General features: G+C 45.7%; 1 protein-coding gene across 1 annotated transcript in view; it reads right to left on the bottom strand.

Annotated features, from left to right (window-relative positions):
- The window catches only part of LOC123762223 (uncharacterized), a 188,596-nt gene that overhangs the window by 57,286 nt on the left and 104,914 nt on the right, over positions 1–26,396 (bottom strand). Inside the window, exons 9-10 of the mRNA XM_069332537.1 lie at positions 3,639–3,790; positions 2,137–2,251 (exon numbers count right to left, since the gene is read on the bottom strand). Of these exons, the coding sequence (XP_069188638.1) occupies positions 2,137–2,251; positions 3,639–3,790 (267 nt within the window). The remainder of the gene's footprint in view (positions 1–2,136; positions 2,252–3,638; positions 3,791–26,396) is intronic.

Here is a 26,396-nt window from a genome sequence, read left to right as displayed (position 1 = left end):
ACACCTCCCACCCACGGTCACCACCACCACACACCTCCCCCCCCCACAGTCACCACCACACACCTCCCCCCACGGTCACCACCATCACAAACCTCCCCCTCCCCCCCACGGTCACCACCATCACACACCTCCCCCTCCCCCCACGGTCACCACCATCACACACCTCCCCCTCCCCCCACGGTCACCACCATCACACACCTCCCCCCCACGGTCACCACCACACACCTCCCCCCCACGGTCACCACCACCCACCTCCCCCCACGGTCACCACGATCACACACCTCCCCCCCACGGTCACCACCACACACCTCCCCCCACGGTCACCACCACACACATCCCCCCACGGTCACCACCATCACACACCTCCCCCTCCCCCCACGGTCACCATCATCAAACACCTCCCCCCCACGGTCACCACCACCACACACCTCCCCCTCCACAGTCACCACCACACACCTCCCCCCACGGTCACCACCACACACCTCCCCCCCATGGTCACCACCATCACACACCTCCCCCTCCCCCCACGGTCACCACCACACACCTCCCCCCCACGGTCACCACCATCACACACCTCCCCCTCCCCCCACGGTCACCACCATCACACACCTCCCCCTCCCCCCACTGTCACCACCACCACACACCTCCCCCCCACGGTCACCACCACCACACACCTCCCCCCCACGGTCACCACCACCACACACCTCCCCCCCACGGTCACCACCACCACACACCTCCCCCCCACGGTCACCACCACCACACACCTCCCCCCCCCACGGTCACCACCACCACACACCTCCCCCCCACGGTCACCACCACCACACACCTCCCCCCCCCACGGTCACCACCACCACACACCTCCCCCCCACGGTCACCACCACCACACACCTCCCCCCCCCACGGTCACCACCGCACACCTCCCCCACGGTCACCACCACACACCTCCCCCCACGGTCACCACCACCACACACCTCCCCCCCCCACAGTCACCACCACACACCTCCCCCCCACGGTCACCACCATCACACACCTCCCCCTCCCCCCACGGTCACCACCACCACACACCTCCACCCACGGTCACCACCATCACACACCTCCCCCTCCCCCCACGGTCACCACCACCACACACCTCCCCCCCACGGTCACCACCACCACACACCTCCCCCCCCACGGTCACCACCACCACACACCTCCCCCCCACGGTCACCACCACCACACACCTCACCCCCACGGTCACCACCACACACCTCCCCCACGGTCACCACCACACACCTCCCCCCACGGTCACCACCACACACCTCCCCCCACGGTCACCACCACCACACACCTCCCCCCACGGTCACCACCACACACCTCCCCCCCCCACAGTCACCACCACACACCTCCCCCCACGGTCACCACCATCACACACCTCCCCCCACGGTCACCACCATCACACACCTCCCCCTCCCCCCACGGTCACCACCACCACACACCTCCCCCCACGGTCACCACCACACACCTCCCCCCACGGTCACCACCATCACACACCTCCCCCCCACGGTCACCACCACCACACACCTCCCCCCACGGTCACCACCACACACCTCCCCCCACGGTCACCACCATCACACACCTCCCCCCCACGGTCACCACCACCACACACCTCCCCCCCACGGTCACCACCACACACCTCCCCCCCACGGTCACCACCATCACACACCTCCCCCCCACGGTCACCACAACCACACACCTCCCCCCCACGGTCACCACCACACACCTCCCCCCCACGGTCACCACCATCACACACCTCCCCCCCACGGTCACCACAACCACACACCTCCCCCCCACGGTCACCACCACACACCTCCCCCCACGGTCACCACCATCACACACCTCCCCCCACGGTCACCACCATCACACACCTCCCCCCACGGTCACCACCACACACCTCCCCCCCCACGGTCACCACCACCACACACCTCCCCCCACGGTCACCACCATCACACACCTCCCCCCACGGTCACCACCACACACCTCCCCCCCCACGGTCACCACCACCACACACCTCCCCCCACGGTCACCACCATCACACACTTCCCCCTCCCCGCACGGTCACCACCACTTACCTTCGCCTCCCAGCCCGCAGCGACTGACCTTGTTAAAGCAGCCTTGGGACCTCCAATCATTTATCACAGTTTGATTGTAGTCGATATTCAGGTAGGTGTAGTGAAGCTCCGCCATCTCCCTCAGTGCTGTTCGGCAGTTTGATCTGGGGGAGTAGGAGACACATGCCTATGTTAGTGTGTTATGTGATGAGCAGGTAGGTCAGTGTGTTATGTGATGACTAGGTAGGTCAGTGTGTTATGTGATGAGCAGGTAGGTCAGTGTGTTATGTGATGAGCAGGTAGGTCAGTGTGTTATGTGATGAGCAGGTAGGTCAGTGTGTTATGTGATGAGCAGGTAGGTCAGTGTGTTATGTGATGAGCAGGTAGGTCAGTGTGTTATGTGATGAGCAGGTAGGTCAGTGTGTTATGTGATGAGCAGGTAGGTCAGTGTGTTATGTGATGAGCAAGTAGGTCAATGTGTTATGTGATGAGCAGGTAGGTCAGTGTGTTATGTGATGAGCAAGTACGTCAGTGTGTGATGTGATGAGCAAGTAGGTCAGTGTGTTATGTGATGAGCAAGTACGTCAGTGTGTGATGTGATGAGCAAGTAGGTCAGTGTGTTATGTGATGAGCACGTAGGTCAGTGTGTTATGTGATGAGCAAGTAGGTCAGTGTGTTCTGTGATGAGCAGGTAGGTCAGTGTGTTACGTGATGAGCAAGTAGGTCAGTGTGTGATGTGATGAGCAGGTAGGTCAGTGTGTTATGTGATGAGCAGGTAGGTCAGTGTGTGATGTGATGAGCAGGTAGGTCAGTGTGTTATGTGATGAGCAGGTAGGTCAGTGTGTTATGTGATGAGCAAGTAGGTCAGTGTGTTATGTGATGAGCAGGTAGGTCAGTGTGTTATGTGATGAGCAAGTAGGTCAGTGTGTGATGTGATGAGCAGGTAGGTCAGTGTGTTATGTGATGAGCAGGTAGGTCAGTGTGTTATGTGATGAGCAAGTAGGTCAGTGTGTGATGTGATGAGCAGGTAGGTCAGTGTGTTATGTGATGAGCAGGTAGGTCAGTGTGTTATGTGATGAGCAGGTAGGTCAGTGTGTTATGTGATGAGCAAGTAGGTCAGTGTGTGATGTGATGAGCAGGTAGGTCAGTGTGTTATGTGATGAGCACGTAGGTCAGTGTGTTATGTGATGAGCAGGTAGGTCAGTGTGTTATGTGATGAGCAGTAGTTACTGATCATCAACAGGACTGACCTGGGGACATGTTTGGGGCAGCAGTAGTTACTGATCATCAACAGGACTGACCTGGGGACATGTTTGGGGCAGCAGTAGTTACTGATCATCAACAGGACTGACCTGGGGACATGTTTGGGGCAGCAGTAGTTACTGATCATCAACAGGACTGACCTGGGGACATGTTTGGGGCAGCAGTAGTTACTGATCATCAACAGGACTGACCTGGGGACATGTTTGGGGCAGCAGTAGTTACTGATCATCAACAGGGCTGACCTGGGGACATGTTTGTGGCAGCAGTAGTTACTGATCATACACTAACCTGGGGGGGTTGTCCGCGCAAGTCTCACCACCCATGGAGAGGTAAAGTGTTTCCTTCTTCAGGTATAGGTACTCGACCGTCTTCTTACGGTACGTGCCTTGATCAGTGTCTGTGCCGAGGAAGCAGTCGTTATGTTGGCCGATCCTCGCTACCTGCCCCCACAACGGTACACTGATCAGTTCTTCAGACACTCTCACTCAACGATGTATATATATTATATATTTAATATCAAGTAACAATATTGTTTTATGTTAATATTACTGAAGATCTGTCTGACAATGAGTGAGATAGTTGTTGATGTCCGACCAAGTGACTCTGGTCTGCACTAGTGATTGTTGTCTGCACTAGTGATTGTTGTCTGCACTAGTGATTGTTGTCTGCACTAGTGATTGTTGTCTGCACTAGTGATTGTTGTCTGCACTAGCTACTGTTGTCTGCACTAGCTACTGTTGTCTGCACTAGTGATTGTTGTCTGCACTAGTGATTGTTGTCTGCACTAGTGATTGTTGTCTGCACTAGTGATTGTTGTCTGCACTAGTGATTGTTGTCTGCACTAGCTGCTGTTGTCTGCACTAGCTACTGTTGTCTGCACTAGCTACTGTTGTCTGCACTAGTGATTGTTGTCTGCACTAGTGATTGTTGTCTGCACTAGTGATTGTTGTCTGCACTAGTGATTGTTGTCTGCACTAGTGATTGTTGTCTGCACTAGCTACTGTTGTCTGCACTAGCTACTGTTGTCTGCACTAGTGATTGTTGTCTGAACTAGTGATTGTTGTCTGCACTAGTGATTGTTGTCTGCACTAGTGATTGTTGTATGCACTAGCTACTGTTGTCTGCACTAGTGATTGTTGTCTGCACTAGTGATTGTTGTCTGCACTAGTGATTGTTGTCTGCACTAGTGATTGTTGTCTGCACTAGTGATTGTTTTCTGAACTAGTGATTGTTGTCTGCACTAGTGATTGTTGTCTGCACTAGTGATTGTTGTATGCACTAGCTACTGTTGTCTGCACTAGTGATTGTTGTCTGCACTAGTGATTGTTGTCTGCACTAGTGATTGTTGTCTGCACTAGTGATTGTTGTCTGCACTAGTGATTGTTGTCTGCACTAGCTACTGTTGTCTGCACTAGCTACTGTTGTCTGCACTAGTGATTGTTGTCTGCACTAGTGATTGTTGTCTGCACTAGTGATTGTTGTCTGCACTAGTGATTGTTGTCTGCACTAGCTGCTGTTGTCTGCACTAGCTACTGTTGTCTGCACTAGCTACTGTTGTCTGCACTAGTGATTGTTGTCTGCACTAGTGATTGTTGTCTGCACTAGTGATTGTTGTCTGCACTAGTGATTGTTGTCTGCACTAGCTACTGTTGTCTGCACTAGCTACTGTTGTCTGCACTAGTGATTGTTGTCTGCACTAGTGATTGTTGTCTGCACTAGTGATTGTTGTCTGCACTAGTGATTGTTGTATGCACTAGCTACTGTTGTCTGCACTAGTGATTGTTGTCTGCACTAGTGATTGTTGTCTGCACTAGTGATTGTTGTCTGCACTAGTGATTGTTGTCTGCACTAGCTACTGTTGTCTGCACTAGCTACTGTTGTCTGCACTAGTGATTGTTGTCTGCACTAGTGATTGTTGTCTGCACTAGTGATTGTTGTCTGCACTAGCTACTGTTGTCTGCACTAGCTACTGTTGTCTGCACTAGTGATTGTTGTCTGCACTAGCTACTGTTGTCTGCACTAGCTACTGTTGTCTGCACTAGTGATTGTTGTCTGCAGTAGTGATTGTTGTCTGCACTAATGATTGTTGTCTGCACTAGTGATTGTTGTCTGCACTAGTGATTGTTGTCTGCACTAGTGATTGTTGTCTGCACTAGCTACTGTTGTCTGCACTAGCTACTGTTGTCTGCACTAGTGATTGTTTTCTGCACTAGTGATTGTCTGCACTAGTGATTGTTGTCTGCACTAGTGATTGTTGTCTGCACTAGCTACTGTTGTCTGCTTTAGCTACTGTTGTCTGCACTAGTGATTGTTGTCTGCACTAGTGATTGTTGTCTGCACTAGTGATTGTTGTATGCACTAGTGATTGTTGTCTGCACTAGTGATTGTTGTCTGCACTAGCTACTGTTGTCTGCACTAGCTACTGTTGTCTGCACTAGTGATTGTCTGCACTAGTGATTGTTGTCTGCACTAGTGATTGTTGTCTGCACTAGTGATTGTTGTCTGCACTAGCTACTGTTGTCTGCACTAGCTATTGTTGTCTGCACTAGTGATTGTTGTCTGCACTAGTGATTGTTGTCTGCACTAGTGATGTAGTCTGCACTAGTGATGTTGTCTGCACTAGCTACTGTTGTCTGCACTAGCTACTGTTGTCTGCACTAGTGATTGTTGTCTGCACTAGTGATTGTTGTCTGCACTAGCTACTGTTGTCTGCACTAGCTACTGTTGTCTGCACTAGTGATTGTTGTCTGCACTAGTGATTGTTGTCTGCACTAGTGATTGTTGTCTGCACTAGCTACTGTTGTCTGCACTAGCTACTGTTGTCTGCACTAGTGATTGTTGTCTGCACTAGTGATTGTTGTCTGCACTAGCTACTGTTGTCTGCACTAGTGATTGTTGTCTGCACTAGTGATTGTTGTCTGCACTAGCTACTGTTGTCTGCACTAGCTACTGTTGTCTGCACTAGTGATTGTTGTCTGCACTAGTGATTGTTGTCTGCACTAGTGATTGTTGTCTGCACTAGTGATTGTTGTCTGCACTAGCTACTGTTGTCTGCACTAGCTACTGTTGTATGCACTAGTGATTGTTGTCTGCACTAGTGATTGTTGTCTGCACTAGTGATTGTTGTCTGCACTAGCTACTGTTGTCTGCACTAGTGATTGTTGTCTGCACTAGTGATTGTTGTCTGCACTAGTGATTGTTGTCTGCACTAGCTACTGTTGTCTGCACTAGCTACTGTTGTATGCACTAGTGATTGTTGTCTGCACTAGTGATTGTTGTCTGCACTAGTGATTGTTGTCTGCACTAGCTACTGTTGTCTGCACTAGCTACTGTTGCCTGCACTAGTGATTGTTGTCTGCACTAGTGATTGTTGTCTGCACTAGTGATTGTTGTATGCACTAGTGATTGTTGTCTGCACTAGCTACTGTTGTATGCACTAGTGATTGTTGTCTGCACTAGTGATTGTTGTATGCACTAGTGATTGTTGTCTTCACTAGTGATTGTTGTATGCACTAGTGATTGTTGTCTGCACTAGTGATTGTTGTATGCACTAGTGATTGTTGTCTGCACAAGTGATTGTTGTATGCACTAGTGATTGTTGTCTGCACTAGTGATTGTTGTCTGCACTAGCTACTGTTGTCTGCACTAGCTACTGTTGTCTGCACTAGTGATTGTTGTCTGTACTAGTGATTGTTGTCTGTACTAGTGATTGTTGTCTGCACTAGTGATTGTTGTCTGCACTAGCTACTGTTGTCTGCACTAGCTACTGTTGTCTGCACTAGTGATGTCTGTACTAGTGATTGTTGTCTTTACTAGTGATTGTTGTCTGCACTAGTGATTGTTGTCTGCACTAGCTACTGTTGTCTGCACTAGCTACTGTTGTATGCACTAGTGATTGTTGTCTGTACTAGTGATTGTTGTCTGCACTAATGATTGTTGTCTGCACTAGCTACTGTTGTCTGCACTAGCTACTGTTGTCTGCACTAGTGATTGTTGTCTGCACTAGTGATTGTTGTCTGCACTAGAGATTGTTGTCTGCACTAGCTACTGTTGTCTGCACTAGCTACTGTTGTATGCACTAGTGATTGTTGTCTGCACTAGTGATTGTTGTCTGCACTAGTGATTGTTGTCTGCACTAGTGATTGTTGTCTGCACTAGTGATTGTTGTCTGCACTAGCTACTGTTGTATGCACTAGTGATTGTTGTCTGTACTAGTGATTGTTGTCTGCACTAGTGATTGTTGTCTGCACTAGCTACTGTTGTCTGCACTAGCTACTGTTGTCTGCACTAGTGATTGTTGTCTGCACTAGTGATTGTTGTCTGCACTAGTGATTGTTGTCTGCACTAGCTACTGTTGTCTGCACTAGCTACTGTTGTCTGCACTAGTGATTGTTGTCTGCACTAGTGATTGTTGTCTGCACTAGTGATTGTTGTCTGCACTAGTGATTGTTGTATGCACTAGCTACTGTTGTCTGCACTAGTGATTGTTGTCTGCACTAGTGATTGTTGTCTGCACTAGTGATTGTTGTCTGCACTAGCTACTGTTGTATGCACTAGTGATTGTTGTCTGCACTAGTGATTGTTGTCTGCACTAGTGATTGTTGTCTGCACTAGTGATTGTTGTCTGCACTAGCTACTGTTGTCTGCACTAGTGATTGTCTGCACTAGTGATTGTTGTCTGCACTAGTGATTGTTGTCTGCACTAGCTATTGTTGCCTGCACTAGCTATTGTTGCCTGCACTAGTGATTGTTGCCTGCACTGGTGATTGTTGCCTGCACTAGTGATTGTTGTCTGCACTGGTGATTGTTGCCTGCACTGGTGATTTTTGCCTGCACTGGTGATTGTTGCCTGCACTAGTGATTGTTGCCTGCACTAGTGATTGTTGCCTGCACTGGTGATTGTTGCCTGCACTAGTGATTGTTGCCTGCACTAGTGATTGTTGCCTGCACTAGTGATTGTTGCCTGCACTGGTGATTGTTGCCTGCACTGGTGATTGTTGCCTGCACTAGTGATTGTTGCCTGCACTAGTGATTGTTGCCTGCACTAGTGATTGTTGCCTGCACTGGTGATTGTTGCCTGCACTGGTGATTGTTGCCTGCAATAGTGATTGTTGCCTGCACTAGTGATTGTTGTCTGCACTACCTATTGTTGTCTGCACTACCTATTGTTGCCTGCACCAGTGATTGCTGTCTGCACCAGTGATTGTTGTCTGCACCAGTGATTGTTGTCTACACCAGTGATTGTTTTTTGCATTAGGTATTGATTGCTGCACTAGCTATTGTTGTCTTCACTAGTGTTTGTTGTCTGCACTAGTGATTGTTGTCTGCACTACCTATTGTTGCATGCACCAGTGATTGCTGTCTGCGCCAGTGATTGCTGTCTACACCAGTGATTGTTGTCTGCACTAGTGATTGTTGTCTGCACTACCTATTGTCTGCACTAGTGATTGTTGTCTGCACTACCTATTGTCTGCACTAGTGATTGTTGTCTGCACTAGCAATTGTTGGCTGCTCTAATGATTCTTGTTTGCATTAGGTATTGATGTCTGCCCTAGTGATTGCTGTCTGTACTAGTGATTGTCTGTGTTACGTACCTCTAAGATACGTAATTAAATAAATTAATTAATTTGTACTGATATATGCTTACGTGTATGTACATTTTTATATCCATAATATATGTACATTGATAATTGTATACAAATTGTGTGTTTATATATTTCATTGTATGTTTGGAGTTAGGCCCAACGTACCGTGGGATGATTTGTTTTTTGTCTTTGTGTGCTCGGGTTTCCCGTGGGAAGTAATGATTTGTAATGATCATAAGTGGGTAACAGTAGGTGATTTATAATTGTTTGAACATTAGTCGGCAAGTTGTTCGTGGGAGAGTAAGTTGCTGGTGGGGGTGCCAACATTTCCCTTTGTTTGTTTTATTTTAATACTTGTAACTTTGGAAATTTTCGCGGGGCAGATGCAATGATTTATAGTCCTGTCGCTTAGTAAGTCAGTAGCTTTCAAGGACCAGGAGGGATAACATCTGTGGGAGATAAGTCTGACATTCTATGTTTTGTCGTAGTGGATATATATTCTGGGAGAGACAGTATTTGGAATTTGTTTTATAAGTGATCTGGTTCATCTGTACTTTATATAATATTGATTATATTGTTAATATATATATTAAATATATATGTATATTTCTTCAATCGTAAAGGAGAAATTTTACATAGTGCTTTGCACCAATTAGGGGTTCTAATGATGGATTTGGTTGTCTACACTAGCGATAGTGTGATTGTCTACACTAGCGATAGTGTGGTTGTCTACACTGACGATAGTGTGGTTGTCTACACTAGCGATAGTGTGGTTGTCTACACTAGCAATAGTGTGGTTGTCTACACTAGCGATAGTGTGGTTGTCTACACTGACGATAGTGTGGTTGTCTACACTAGCGATAGTGTGGTTGTCTACACTAGCGATAGTGTGATTGTCTACACTAGCGATAGTGTGGTTGTCTACACTAGCGATAGTGTGGTTGTCCACACTAGCGATAGTGTGGTTGTCCACACTAGCGATAGTGTGGTTGTCTACACTAGCGATAGTGTGGTTGTCTACACTAGCGATAGTGTGGTTGTCTACACTAGCGATAGTGTGGTTGTCTACACTAGCGATAGTGTGGTTGTCTACACTAGCGATAGTGTGGTTGTCTACACTAGCGATAGTGTGGTTGTCTACACTAGCGATAGTGTGGTTGTCTACACTAGCGATAGTGTGGTTGTCCACACTAGCGATAGTGTGGTTGTCCACACTAGCGATAGTGTGGTTGTCCACACTAGCGATAGTGTGGTTGTCTACACTAGCGATAGTGTGGTTGTCTACACTAGCGATAGTGTGGTTGTCTACACTAGCGATAGTGTGGTTGTCTACACTAGCGATAGTGTGGTTGTCTACACTAGCGATAGTGTGGTTGTCTACACTAGCGATAGTGTGGTTGTCTACACTAGCGATAGTGTGGTTGTCTACACTAGCGATAGTGTGGTTGTCTACACTATTCATTGTTGTGGTTGTCTACACTAGTGATGGGTGAGGTTGTCTACACTAGTGCAGACAACCACACCCATCACTAGTGTAGACAACCTCACCCATCACTATTGTAGACAACCACAACAATCAATAGTGTAGACAATTACACTATCGCTAGTGCAGACAACCACACTATCACTAGTGTATACAACCACATCTATCACTGGTGCAGACAAGCACACCCATCACTAGCGTAGACAACCACACCCATCACTATTGTAGACAACCACAACAATCAATAGTGTAGACAACTACACTATCCTTAGTGCAGACAACCACACTATCACTAGTGTAGACAACCACACCTATCACGAGTGTAGACAACAACACCCATTACTAGTGCAGACAACCACACTATCGCTAGTGTAGACAACAACATCCCATCTCTAGTGTAGACAACTACACCCATCACTAGTGTAGACAACCACACTATCACTAGTGCAGACAACCACACCCATCACTAGTGATAGTGTGGTTGTCTACACTAGTGATGGGTGTTGATGTCTGCACTAGTGATGGGTGTTGGAAATTTTCAACACTAAATACAACACTGTTGTATTCTCATTAATTATTACTAATTCTACTAATCATTGTAGTGAATGAAATTAACCCAACGTAGAGTTAGCATGTACTAATAATTACATCTGTACAATAAGGCTAGAACTCTTACGTCACCCGACGCCAGTATTGCGTCAGATTTCATTGTAATAAACACATTTATATCCAATGTGCCTGAGAATTGAATTCGATTCTCTATAAACAACGGCGTTCTGTGTGATAATTAATTACAGATAAACTGATCTCCAACTAAAGCCAAATAGAGCGTTTATAGTTATAGCGGTTATCTAGTAATAAAATTAACGTCACGCGTGAATGCCCTGGAGAGACATTAATTCTTCTCCATTGTACGTTTACTATCATAGAACTGGCAAATAATAATATTTAACTCTTCCAAATAATAAACCCGTCCTAACCCGAGCATTTCAAGCACAACCGCGAGAAATGATAATATCCATAATAAATAATTTGGTTAATAAACGCGGGACGCGGAGCGGGGCGGTAGAGACGCCAGTCCATGTGTTGAAGCGCTCACGAGCGGACCTGTTCACGTGGTGCTCACGAGGAGACGCCATTACCCAGCCATCAGGGTAAACGCTATCAATTCTCCAGAAGAAAGTCGCCACTGTGAGGCGTGAAGAACCTTGCAGACAATACCTTCACCTGGTGTCAGTGTCATTCATGGAACCTGTTAAATTTGGTTCTTTGTGACTCTACGTGACCGGCCAGTGAAGCGCGTCAGTATCCAGGATAGGCTAGACCAGAGCCTTGGACGCGAATTTCGGCAAGCCTAAACTTTCACAGTGCCCATATTAGCTAAGTATCCTTATCCTTGTTTGATGCATCTGATAGGGTGTAGGTTTATAGCTGGGTAGCTTGTCGTGACGATGTATGACAACAAAAAATCACAGGTCATTATCTTTCTCTTACCATTAATATTAATTTATTGAACATAGAAATCCAGTAGTTTAATTTGTTGCTACTGGAAACAATTGTTTTTGCAGCGTGTGTGAAGAATTCTCCGAGCTGCTATTTCCCATGTTAATCAACTCCCAGTGTTCCATGACGAGTCCAAGAGAATCAGAGGATGCTTCGTGACTAACTTCTAAGGAACCGTCATTAAGCTAAGATTCCTTTTGTATTCCTCGAATTTATTATCTGTACTCTTTTACATGCAGAACTCTGTTCATTGGATTAACATGTGTTTATTATGATCATTATTATTTATGTTCATAATCTATGTTCCCATTTATGATAACGATAATGATTTCATAAGTATTCATAGGATTAGATTATTATACATTGGACTGGTGAACGAACCACACTAGTTCCTGGACGTACTGAGTTCCAGTAATAACCCCACAATGTAGGTGTTTGAGGGTTTGATTCATTTAATTATACAGCCCATTAATTATTTCAGTGATCATATTCTCTAGTATTTTATCCATAGTTACTGGTTCATCTAGGAATTTTCTAATGATCATAATTTCTCAGTTTCCCTCTTTACTATAAAAGCGGGTGGTCCTTCGTAATTTATTTTACTATATTAATATTTAAATAATTAGATTCAAGCCCCAAATGTCCCACAATGGGTGTGGTTGTCTACACTAGTGATGGGTGTGGTTGTCTACACTAGTGATGGGTGTGTTTGTCTACACTAATGATAGTGTGGTTGTCTGCACTAGTGATAGTGTGGTTGTCTGCACTAGTGATAGTGTGGTTGTCTACACTAGTGATGGGTGAGGTTGTCTACACTCGTGATATTATGGTTATCTGCACTAGTGATGGGTGTGGTTGTCTACACTAGTGATAGTGTGGTTGTCTCCACTAGTAATGGGTGAGGTTGTCTACACTCGTGATAGTATGGTTATCTGCACTAGTGATGGGTGTGGTTGTCTACACTAGCGATAGTGTGGTTGTCTACACTAGTGATGGCTGAGGTTGTCTACACTCGTGATAGTGTGGTTGTCTACACTAGTGATGGCTGAGGTTGTCTACACTCGTGATAGTGTGGTTGTCTACACTCGTGATAGTATGGTTATCTGCACTAGTGATGGGTGTGGTTGTCTACACTAGCGATAGTGTGGTTGTCTACACTAGTGATGGGTGCGGTTCTCTACACTAGCGATAGTGTGGTTGTCTACACTAGCAAAAGTGTGGTTGTCTACACTAGCGATAGTGTGGTTGTCTACACTACCGATAGTTTGGTTGTCTACACTAGCGATAGTTTGGTTGTCTACACTAGCGATAGTTTGGTTGTCTACACTAGTGATAGCGTGGTTGTCTACACTAGCGATAGTGGAGTTGTCTACACTAGCGATAGTGTGGTTGTCTTCACTAGTGATAGTGTGGTTGTCTACACTAGTGATAGCGTGGTTGTCTACACTAGGGATAGAGTGATTGTCTGCACTAGTAATGGGTGTGGTTGTCAACACTAGTGATGGGTGTGCTTGTCTACACTAGCGATAGTGTGGTTGTCTACACTAGCGATAGTGTGGTTGTCTACACTAGCGATAGTGTGGTTGTCTACACTAGTGATAGTGTGGTTGTCTGCACAAGCGATAGAGTGATTGTTTACACTATTGATTGTTTTGGTTGTCTACACTATTGATTGTTTTGGTTGTCTACACTAGTGATGGGTGTGGTTGTCTACACTAGTGATGGGCGTGGTTGTCTGCACTAGCGATTGTGTGGTTGTCTGCACTAGTGATGGGCGCGGTTGTCTACACTAACGATAGTGTGATGTCTACACTAGTGGTAGCGTGCTTGTCTGCTTTATTGATGGGTGTTGTTGTCTGCACTAGTGATAGTGTGATTGTCTGCACTAGTGATAGTGTGGATGTCTACACTAATGATGGGTGTTGTTGTCTGCACTAGTGATAGTGTGCATGTCTACACTAGTGATGGGTGAGGTTGTCTACACTAGTGATTGGTGTGGTTGTCTACACTAGCAATAGTGTGGTTGTCTGCACTAGTGATGGGTGTAGTTGTCTGCATTAGTGATGGGTGTAGTTGTCTACACTAGTGATGGGTGTGGATGTCTACACTAGTGATGGGTGAGGTTGTCTACACTAGTGATTGGTGTGGTTGTCTACACGAGCAATAGTGTGGTTGTCTGCACTAGTGATGGGTGTAGTTGTCTGCATTAGTGATGGGTGTGGTTGTCTACACTAGCAATAGTGTGGTTGTCTACACTAGTGATGGCTTTTGTTATCTATAACAGTGATTGTGTGGTTGTCTACACTAGCGATAGTGTGGTTGTCTACACTAGCGATAGTGTGGTTGTTTACACTAGAGATTGTGTGGTTTTCTACACTAATGATATTGTGGTTGTCTACACTAGTGATGGTGTGGTTCTCTACACTAGTGAAGGATGTGGTTGTCTGCACTAGTGATAGTGTGGTTGTCTACACTACTGATGGGTGTGGTTGTCTGCTCTAGCGATAGTGTGTGGTTGTCTACACTAGTGATAGTGTGGTTGTCTACACTAGTGATAGTGTGGTTGTCAACACTAGTGATAGTGTGGTTGTCAACACTAGCAATAGTGTGGTTGTCTGCACTAGCGATAGTGTAGTTGTCTACACTATTGATTGTTGTGGTTGTCTACAATAGTGATGGCTGAGGTTGTCTACACTCGTGATGGGTGTGGTTGTCTGCATTAGTGATGGGTGTGGTTGTCTACACAAGTGATGGGTGTGGTTGTCTGCATTAGTGATGGGTGTGGTTGTCTACACCAGTGATAGGGGTGGCTGTCTACACAAGTGATGGGTGTGGTTGTCTACACAAGTGATGGGTGTGGTTGTCTACACTAGTGACGGGTGTTGTTGTCTACACTAGTGATGGGTGTGGTTGTCTACACTAGTGATGGGTGTGGCTGTCTACACAAGTGATGGGTGTGGTTGTCTACACCAGTGATAGGGGTGGTTGTCTACACTAGTGATAGTGTGGTTGTCTGCACTAGCGATAGTGTAGTTGTCTACACTATTGATTGTTGTGTTTGTCTACAATAGTGATGGGTGAGGTTGTCTACAATAGTGCAGACATCCACACCCATCACTAGTGTAGACAACAACAACAATCAATAGTGTAGACAATTACACTATCGCTAGTGCAGACAACCACACTATCACTAGTGTGTACAACCACACCCATCATTAGTGTAGACAACCACACTATCGCTAGTGTAGACAACCACACCCATCACTAGTGCAGACAACAACACCCATCACTAGTGCAGACAACCACACCCATTACTAGTGTAGACAACCACACCCATCACTAGTGTAGACAACCACACCCATCACTAGTGCAGACAACCACACTATCGCTAGTGTAGACAACCACACCCATCACTATTGTAGACAACTACACCTATCACTAGTGCAGACAACCACACCCATCACTATTGTAGACAACTACACCCATCACTAGTGTAGACAACCACACCCATCACTAGTGCAGACAACCACACCCATCACTAGTGTAGACAACCACACCCATTACTATTGTAGACAACAACACCCATCACTAGTGTAGACAACCACACCCATCACTAGTGCAGACAACCACACTATCGCTAGTGTAGACAACCACACCCATCACTAGTGCAGACAACCACACCCATCACTAGTGTAGACAACCACACCCATCACTAGTGATGGGTGTGGTTGTCTACACTAGTGATAGTGTGGTTGTCTACACTAGTGATGGGTGCCGTTCTCTACACTAGCGATAGTGTGGTTGTCTACACTAGCAAAAGTGTAGTTGTCTACACTAGCGATAGTGTGGTTGTCTGCACTAGTGATGGGTGTGGTTGTTTACACTAGTGATGGGTGTTGTTGTCTACACTAGTGATGGGTGTGGTTGTCTACACTAGCGATAGTGTGGTTGTCTACACTAGTGATGGGTGCGGTTCTCTACACTAGCGATAGTGTGGTTGTCTACACTAGCAAAAGTGTGGTTGTCTACACTAGCGATAGTGTGGTTGTCTGCACTAGTGATGGGTCTAGTTGTCTACACTAGTGATGGGTGTGATTGTCTACACTAGTGATGGTGTGGTTGTCTACACTAGTTATAGTGTGGTTGTCTGCACTAGCGATAGTGTAGTTGTCTACACTATTGATTGTTGTGGTTGTCTACAATAGTGATGGGTGAGGTTGTCTACACTAGTGATAGTGTGGTTGTCTGCACTAGTGATGGGTGTGGTTGTCTACACTAGTGATTGGTGTGGTTGTCTACACTAGCAATAGTGTGGTTGTCTGCACTAGTGATAGTGTGGTTGTCTACACTAGTGATAGTGTGGTTGTCTGCACTAGTGATAGTGTGGTTGTCTACACTAGTGATAGTGTGGTTGTCTGCACTAGTGATAGTGTGGTTGTCTACACTAGTGATGGGTGAGGTTGTCTGCACTAGTGATGGGTGTGGTTGTCTACACTAGCGATAGTGTGGTTGTCTACACTAGTGATGGGTGCGGTTCTCTACACTAGCGATAGTGTGGTTGTCTACACTAGCGATAGTTTGGTTGTCTACACTAGCGATAGTTTGGTTGTCTACACTAGTGATAGCGTGGTTGTCTACACTAGCGATAGTTTGGTTGTCTACACTAGCGATAGTTTGGTTGTCTACACTAGCGATAGTGTGGTGGTCTACATTAGTGATAGTGTGTTTGTCTACACTAGGGATAGAGTGATTGTCTGCACTAGTAATGGGTGTGCTTGTCTACACCAGCGAGAGTGTGGTTGTCTACACTCGCGATAGTGTGGTTGTCAACACTAGCGACAGTGTGGTTGTCTACACTAGTGATAGTGTGGTTGTCTGCACTAGCGATAGAGTGATTGTTTACACTATTGATTATTTTGGTTGTCTACATTAGTGATGGGTGTGGTTGTCTACACTAGTGATGGGTGTGGTTGTCTTCACTAGTGATAGTGTAGTTGTCTACACTACTGATGGGCGTTGTTGTCTGCACTAGCGATTGTGTGGTTGTCTGCACTAGTGATGGGCGCGGTTGTCTACACTAACGATAGTGTGGTTGTCTACACTTACGATAGTGTGATGTCTACACTAGTGATAGTGTGGTTGTCTACACTATTGATAGTGTGGTTGTCTACACTATTGATAGTGTGGTTGTCTACACTAGTGATAGTGTGGTTGTCTACACTAGTGATAGTGTGGTTGTCTACACTAGTGATAGTGTGGATGTCTACACTAATGATGGGTGTGTTTGTCTGCACTTGTGATGGGTGTGGTTGTCTACACTAGCGATGGTTGTGGTTGTCTACACTAGTGATAGTGTGGTTGTCTACACTAGTGATAGTGTGGTTGTCTACACTAGTGATAGTGTGGTTGTCTACACTAGTGATAGTGTGGTTGTCTACACTAGTGATAGTGTGGTTGTCTACACTAGTGATAGTGTGGTTGTCTACACTAGTGATAGTGGGGTTGTCTACACTATTGATAGTGTGGTTGTCTACACTATTGATAGTGTGGTTGTCTACACTAGTGATTGTGTGGTTGTCTACACTAGCGATAGTGTGGTTGTCTACACTAGCGATAGTGTGGTTGTTTACACTAGAGATTGTGTGGTTTTCTACACTAAGGATATTGTGGTTGTCTACACTAGTGATGGTGTGGTTGTCTACACTAGTGATAGTGTGGTTGTCTACACTAGTGATAGCGTGGTTGTCTACACTAGTGATAGTGTGGTTGTCAACACTAGTGATAGTGTGGTTGTCAACACTAGTGATAGTGTGGTTGTCTACACTAGTGATAGTGTGGATGTCTACACTAATGATGGGTGTGTTTGTCTGCACTTGTGATGGGTGTGGTTGTCTACACTAGCGATGGTTGTGGTTGTCTACACTAGTGATAGTGTGGTTGTCTACACTAGTGATAGTGTGGTTGTCTACACTAGTGATAGTGTGGTTGTCTACACTAGTGATAGTGTGGTTGTCTACACTAGTGATAGTGTGGTTGTCTACACTATTGATAGTGTGGTTGTCTACACTATTGATAGTGTGGTTGTCTACACTAGTGAAAGTGTGGTTGTCTACACTAGTGATAGTGTGGTTGTCTGCACTAGTGATTGTGTGGTTGTCTACACTAGCGATAGTGTGGTTGTCTACACAAGCGATAGTGTGGTTGTTTACACTAGAGATTGTGTGGTTTTCTACACTAATGATATTGTGGTTGTCTACACTAGTGATGGTGTGGTTGTCTGCTCTAGCGATAGTGTGTGGTTGTCTACACTAGTGATAGTGTGGTTGTCTACACTAGTGAGGGTGTGGTTGTCTACACTAGTGATAGTGTGGTTGTCTACACTAGTGATAGTGTGGTTGTCTACCCTAGTGAGAGTGTGGTTGTCTACACTAGCAATGGTGTGGTTGTATAACTAGCGATAGTGTGGTTGTCTACACTAACGAGAGTGTGGTTGTCTACACTAACGAGAGTGTGGTTGTCTACACTAGTGATGGTGTTGTTGTCTACACTAGTGATGGGTGTGGTTTTCTACAGAAGTGATGTGTGTTGTTGTCTGCAATAGTGATGGTGTGGTTGTCTACACTTGCGATAGTGTGATGTCTACACTAGTGATAGTGTGGTTGTCGACACTAGTGGTAGCGTGCTTGTCTGCACTAGTGATAGTGTGGTTGTCTGCCCTAGTGATAGTGTGGATGTCTACACTAGTGATGGGTGAGGTTGTCTGCACTAGTGATAGTGTTGTTGTCTGCATTAGTGATGGGTGCGGTTGTCTACACTAGTGATTGGTGTGGTTGTCTACACTAGCAATAGTGTGGTTGTCTGCACTAGTGATGGGTGTGATTGTCTACACTAGCGATAGTGTGGTTTTCCACACTAGTGATGGTTGTGGTTGTCTACACTAGTGATAGTGTGGTTGTCTACACTAGTGATAGTGTGGTTGTCTACACTAGTGATAGTGTGGTTGTCTACACTATTGATAGTGTGGTTGTCTACACTATTGATAGTGTGGTTGTCTACACTATTGATAGTGTGGTTGTCTACACTAGTGATAGTGTGGTTGTCTACACTAGTGATAGTGTGGTTGTCTACACTAGTGATAGTGTGGTTGTCTACACTAGTGATAGTGTGGTTGTCTACACTAGGGATAGTATTATTGTCTGCACTAGTAATGGGTGTTGTTGTCTACACTAGCGATAGTGTGGTTGTCTGCACTAGTGATGGGTGTAGTTGTCTACACTAGTGATGGGTGTAGTTGTCTACACTAGTGATGGGTGTGGTTGTCTACACTAGTGATAGTGTGGTTGTCTGCACTAGCGATAGTGTGGTTGTCTGCACTAGTCATGGGTGTAGTTGTCTGCACTAGTGATGGGTGATGTTGTCTACACTAGCGATAGTGTGGTTGTCTGCACTAGTGATGGGTGTAGTTGTCTACACTAGTGATGGGTGTGATTGTCTACACTAGTGATGGTGTGGTTGTCTACACTAGTTATAGTGTGGTTGTCTGCACTAGCGATAGTGTAGTTGTCTACACTATTGATTGTTATGGTTGTCTACAATAGTGATGGGTGAGGTTGTCTACACTAGTGATAGTGTGGTTGTCTGCACTAGTGATGGGTGTGGTTGTCTACACTAGTGATGGGTGTGGTTGTCTACACTAGTGATAGTGTGGTTGTCTACACTAGTGATAGTGTGGTTGTCTGCACTAGTGATAGTGTGGTTGTCTGCACTAGTGATAGTGTGGTTGTCTACACTAGTGATGGGTGAGGTTGTCTACACTCGTGATAGTATGGTTATCTGCACTAGTGATGGGTGTGGTTGTCTACACTAGCGATAGTGTGGTTGTCTACACTAGTGATGGGTGCGGTTCTCTACACTAGCGATAGTGTGGTTGTCTACACTAGCAAAAGTGTGGTTGTCTACACTAGCGATAGTGTGGTTGTCTACACTAGCGATAGTTTGGTTGTCTACACTAGCGATAGTTTGGTTGTCTACACTAGTGATAGCGTGGTTGTCTACACTAGCGATAGTTTGGTTGTCTACACTAGCGATAGTTTGGTTGTCTACACTAGCGATAGTGTGGTGGTCTACATTAGTGATAGTGTAGTTGTCTACACTAGTGATATCGTGATTGTCTACACTAGGGATAGAGTGATTGTCTGCACTAGTAATGGGTGTGCTTGTCTACACCAGCGAGAGTGTGGTTGTCTACACTAGCGATAGTGTGGTTGTCTACACTAGCGACATTGTGGTTGTCTACACTAGTGATAGTGTGGTTGTCTGCACTAGCGATAGTGATTGTTTACACTATTGATTATTTTGGTTGTCTACATTAGTGATGGGTGTGGTTGTCTACACTAGTGATGGGTGTGGTTGTCTTCACTAGTGATAGTGTGGTTGTCTACACTACTGATGGGCGTTGTTGTCTGCACTAGCGATTGTGTGGTTGTCTGAACTAGTGATGGGCGCGGTTGTCTACATTAACGATAGTGTGGTTGTCTACACTTACGATAGTGTGATGTCTACACTAGTGATAGTGTGGTTGTCTACACTATTGATAGTGTGGTTGTCTACACTATTGATAGTGTGGTTGTCTACACTAGTGATAGTGTGGTTGTCAACACTAGTGATAGTGTGGTTGTCTACACTAGTGATAGTGTGGTTGTCTACACTAGTGATAGTGTGGTTGTCTACACTAGTGATAGTGTGGTTGTCTGCACTAGTGATTGTGTGGTTGTCTGCACTAGTGATTGTGTGGTTGTCTACACTAGCGATAGTGTGGTTGTCTACACTAGCGATAGTGTGGTTGTCTACACAAGCGATAGTGTGGTTGTTTACACTAGAGATTGTGTGGTTTTCTACACTAATGATATTGTGGTTGTCTACACTAGTGATGGTGTGGTTGTCTGCTCTAGCGATAGTGTGTGTTTGTCTACACTAGTGAGGGTGTGGTTGTCTACACTAGTGATAGTGTGGTTGTCTACACTAGTGATAGTGTGGTTGTCTACCCTAGTGAGAGTGTGGTTGTCTACACTAGCAATAGTGTGGTTGTCTGCACTAGCGATAGTGTAGTTGTCTACACTATTGATTGTTGTGGTTGTCTACAATAGTGATGGCTGAGGTTGTCTACACTCGTGATGGGTGTGGTTGTCTGCATTAGTGATGGGTGTGGTTGTCTACACAAGTGATGGGTGTGGTTGTCTGCATTAGTGATGGGTGTGGTTGTCTACACCAGTGATAGGGGTGGCTGTCTACACAAGTGATGGGTGTGGTTGTCTACACAAGTGATGGGTGTGGTTGTCTACACTAGTGACGGGTGTTGTTGTCTACACTAGTGATGGGTGTGGTTGTCTACACTAGTGATGGGTGTGGCTGTCTACACAAGTGATGGGTGTGGTTGTCTACACCAGTGATAGGGGTGGTTGTCTACACTAGTGATAGTGTGGTTGTCTGCACTAGCGATAGTGTAGTTGTCTACACTATTGATTGTTGTGTTTGTCTACAATAGTGATGGGTGAGGTTGTCTACAATAGTGCAGACATCCACACCCATCACTAGTGTAGACAACAACAACAATCAATAGTGTAGACAATTACACTATCGCTAGTGCAGACAACCACACTATCACTAGTGTGTACAACCACACCCATCATTAGTGTAGACAACCACACTATCGCTAGTGTAGACAACCACACCCATCACTAGTGAAGACAACAACACCCATCACTAGTGCAGACAACCACACCCATTACTAGTGTAGACAACCACACCCATCACTAGTGTAGACAACCACACCCATCACTAGTGCAGACAACCACACTATCGCTAGTGTAGACAACCACACCCATCACTATTGTAGACAACTACACCTATCACTAGTGCAGACAACCACACCCATCACTATTGTAGACAACTACACCCATCACTAGTGTAGACAACCACACCCATCACTAGTGCAGACAACCACACCCATCACTAGTGTAGACAACCACACCCATCACTATTGTAGACAACAACACCCATCACTAGTGTAGACAACCACACCCATCACTAGTGCAGACAACCACACTATCGCTAGTGTAGACAACCACACCCATCACTAGTGCAGACAACCACACCCATCACTAGTGTAGACAACCACACCCATCACTAGTGATGGGTGTGGTTGTCTACACTAGTGATAGTGTGGTTGTCTACACTAGTGATGGGTGCCGTTCTCTACACTAGCGATAGTGTGGTTGTCTACACTAGCAAAAGTGTAGTTGTCTACACTAGCGATAGTGTGGTTGTCTGCACTAGTGATGGGTGTGGTTGTTTACACTAGTGATGGGTGTTGTTGTCTACACTAGTGATGGGTGTGGTTGTCTACACTAGCGATAGTGTGGTTGTCTACACTAGTGATGGGTGCGGTTCTCTACACTAGCGATAGTGTGGTTGTCTACACTAGCAAAAGTGTGGTTGTCTACACTAGCGATAGTGTGGTTGTCTGCACTAGTGATGGGTCTAGTTGTCTACACTAGTGATGGGTGTGATTGTCTACACTAGTGATGGTGTGGTTGTCTACACTAGTTATAGTGTGGTTGTCTGCACTAGCGATAGTGTAGTTGTCTACACTATTGATTGTTGTGGTTGTCTACAATAGTGATGGGTGAGGTTGTCTACACTAGTGATAGTGTGGTTGTCTGCACTAGTGATGGGTGTGGTTGTCTACACTAGTGATTGGTGTGGTTGTCTACACTAGCAATAGTGTGGTTGTCTGCACTAGTGATAGTGTGGTTGTCTACACTATTGATAGTGTGGTTGTCTACACTATTGATAGTGTGGTTGTCTACACTATTGATAGTGTGGTTGTCTACACTAGTGATAGTGTGGTTGTCTACACTAGTGATAGTGTGGTTGTCTACACTAGTGATAGTGTGGTTGTCTACACTAGTGATAGTGTGGTTGTCTACACTAGGGATAGTATTATTGTCTGCACTAGTAATGGGTGTTGTTGTCTACACTAGCGATAGTGTGGTTGTCTGCACTAGTGATGGGTGTAGTTGTCTACACTAGTGATGGGTGTAGTTGTCTACACTAGTGATGGGTGTGGTTGTCTACACTAGTGATAGTGTGGTTGTCTGCACTAGCGATAGTGTGGTTGTCTGCACTAGTCATGGGTGTAGTTGTCTGCACTAGTGATGGGTGATGTTGTCTACACTAGCGATAGTGTGGTTGTCTGCACTAGTGATGGGTGTAGTTGTCTACACTAGTGATGGGTGTGATTGTCTACACTAGTGATGGTGTGGTTGTCTACACTAGTTATAGTGTGGTTGTCTGCACTAGCGATAGTGTAGTTGTCTACACTATTGATTGTTATGGTTGTCTACAATAGTGATGGGTGAGGTTGTCTACACTAGTGATAGTGTGGTTGTCTGCACTAGTGATGGGTGTGGTTGTCTACACTAGTGATGGGTGTGGTTGTCTACACTAGTGATAGTGTGGTTGTCTACACTAGTGATAGTGTGGTTGTCTGCACTAGTGATAGTGTGGTTGTCTGCACTAGTGATAGTGTGGTTGTCTACACTAGTGATGGGTGAGGTTGTCTACACTCGTGATAGTATGGTTATCTGCACTAGTGATGGGTGTGGTTGTCTACACTAGCGATAGTGTGGTTGTCTACACTAGTGATGGGTGCGGTTCTCTACACTAGCGATAGTGTGGTTGTCTACACTAGCAAAAGTGTGGTTGTCTACACTAGCGATAGTGTGGTTGTCTACACTAGCGATAGTTTGGTTGTCTACACTAGCGATAGTTTGGTTGTCTACACTAGTGATAGCGTGGTTGTCTACACTAGCGATAGTTTGGTTGTCTACACTAGCGATAGTTTGGTTGTCTACACTAGCGATAGTGTGGTGGTCTACATTAGTGATAGTGTAGTTGTCTACACTTGTGATATCGTGATTGTCTACACTAGGGATAGAGTGATTGTCTGCACTAGTAATGGGTGTGCTTGTCTACACCAGCGAGAGTGTGGTTGTCTACACTAGCGATAGTGTGGTTGTCTACACTAGCGACATTGTGGTTGTCTACACTAGTGATAGTGTGGTTGTCTGCACTAGCGATAGTGATTGTTTACACTATTGATTATTTTGGTTGTCTACATTAGTGATGGGTGTGGTTGTCTACACTAGTGATGGGTGTGGTTGTCTTCACTAGTGATAGTGTGGTTGTCTACACTACTGATGGGCGTTGTTGTCTGCACTAGCGATTGTGTGGTTGTCTGAACTAGTGATGGGCGCGGTTGTCTACATTAACGATAGTGTGGTTGTCTACACTTACGATAGTGTGATGTCTACACTAGTGATAGTGTGGTTGTCTACACTATTGATAGTGTGGTTGTCTACACTATTGATAGTGTGGTTGTCTACACTAGTGATAGTGTGGTTGTCAACACTAGTGATAGTGTGGTTGTCTACACTAGTGATAGTGTGGTTGTCTACACTAGTGATAGTGTGGTTGTCTACACTAGTGATAGTGTGGTTGTCTGCACTAGTGATTGTGTGGTTGTCTGCACTAGTGATTGTGTGGTTGTCTACACTAGCGATAGTGTGGTTGTCTACACTAGCGATAGTGTGGTTGTCTACACAAGCGATAGTGTGGTTGTTTACACTAGAGATTGTGTGGTTTTCTACACTAATGATATTGTGGTTGTCTACACTAGTGATGGTGTGGTTGTCTGCTCTAGCGATAGTGTGTGTTTGTCTACACTAGTGAGGGTGTGGTTGTCTACACTAGTGATAGTGTGGTTGTCTACACTAGTGATAGTGTGGTTGTCTACCCTAGTGAGAGTGTGGTTGTCTACACTAGCAATAGTGTGGTTGTCTGCACTAGCGATAGTGTAGTTGTCTACACTATTGATTGTTGTGGTTGTCTACAATAGTGATGGCTGAGGTTGTCTACACTCGTGATGGGTGTGGTTGTCTGCATTAGTGATGGGTGTGGTTGTCTACACAAGTGATGGGTGTGGTTGTCTGCATTAGTGATGGGTGTGGTTGTCTACACCAGTGATAGGGGTGGCTGTCTACACAAGTGATGGGTGTGGTTGTCTACACAAGTGATGGGTGTGGTTGTCTACACTAGTGACGGGTGTTGTTGTCTACACTAGTGATGGGTGTGGTTGTCTACACTAGTGATGGGTGTGGCTGTCTACACAAGTGATGGGTGTGGTTGTCTACACCAGTGATAGGGGTGGTTGTCTACACTAGTGATAGTGTGGTTGTCTGCACTAGCGATAGTGTAGTTGTCTACACTATTGATTGTTGTGTTTGTCTACAATAGTGATGGGTGAGGTTGTCTACAATAGTGCAGACATCCACACCCATCACTAGTGTAGACAACAACAACAATCAATAGTGTAGACAATTACACTATCGCTAGTGCAGACAACCACACTATCACTAGTGTGTACAACCACACCCATCATTAGTGTAGACAACCACACTATCGCTAGTGTAGACAACCACACCCATCACTAGTGCAGACAACAACACCCATCACTAGTGCAGACAACCACACCCATTACTAGTGTAGACAACCACACCCATCACTAGTGTAGACAACCACACCCATCACTAGTGCAGACAACCACACTATCGCTAGTGTAGACAACCACACCCATCACTATTGTAGACAACTACACCTATCACTAGTGCAGACAACCACACCCATCACTATTGTAGACAACTACACCCATCACTAGTGTAGACAACCACACCCATCACTAGTGCAGACAACCACACCCATCACTAGTGTAGACAACCACACCCATCACTATTGTAGACAACAACACCCATCACTAGTGTAGACAACCACACCCATCACTAGTGCAGACAACCACACTATCGCTAGTGTAGACAACCACACCCATCACTAGTGCAGACAACCACACCCATCACTAGTGTAGACAACCACACCCATCACTAGTGATGGGTGTGGTTGTCTACACTAGTGATAGTGTGGTTGTCTACACTAGTGATGGGTGCCGTTCTCTACACTAGCGATAGTGTGGTTGTCTACACTAGCAAAAGTGTAGTTGTCTACACTAGCGATAGTGTGGTTGTCTGCACTAGTGATGGGTGTGGTTGTTTACACTAGTGATGGGTGTTGTTGTCTACACTAGTGATGGGTGTGGTTGTCTACACTAGCGATAGTGTGGTTGTCTACACTAGTGATGGGTGCGGTTCTCTACACTAGCGATAGTGTGGTTGTCTACACTAGCAAAAGTGTGGTTGTCTACACTAGCGATAGTGTGGTTGTCTGCACTAGTGATGGGTCTAGTTGTCTACACTAGTGATGGGTGTGATTGTCTACACTAGTGATGGTGTGGTTGTCTACACTAGTTATAGTGTGGTTGTCTGCACTAGCGATAGTGTAGTTGTCTACACTATTGATTGTTGT

This window comes from Procambarus clarkii, chromosome 27, assembly GCF_040958095.1.
Source record: "Procambarus clarkii isolate CNS0578487 chromosome 27, FALCON_Pclarkii_2.0, whole genome shotgun sequence".
NCBI lineage: Eukaryota > Metazoa > Arthropoda > Malacostraca > Decapoda > Cambaridae > Procambarus > Procambarus clarkii.
The sequence above is the reverse complement of the archived record's forward strand: the minus strand, read 5'-3'. Positions and strand labels throughout refer to the sequence as shown.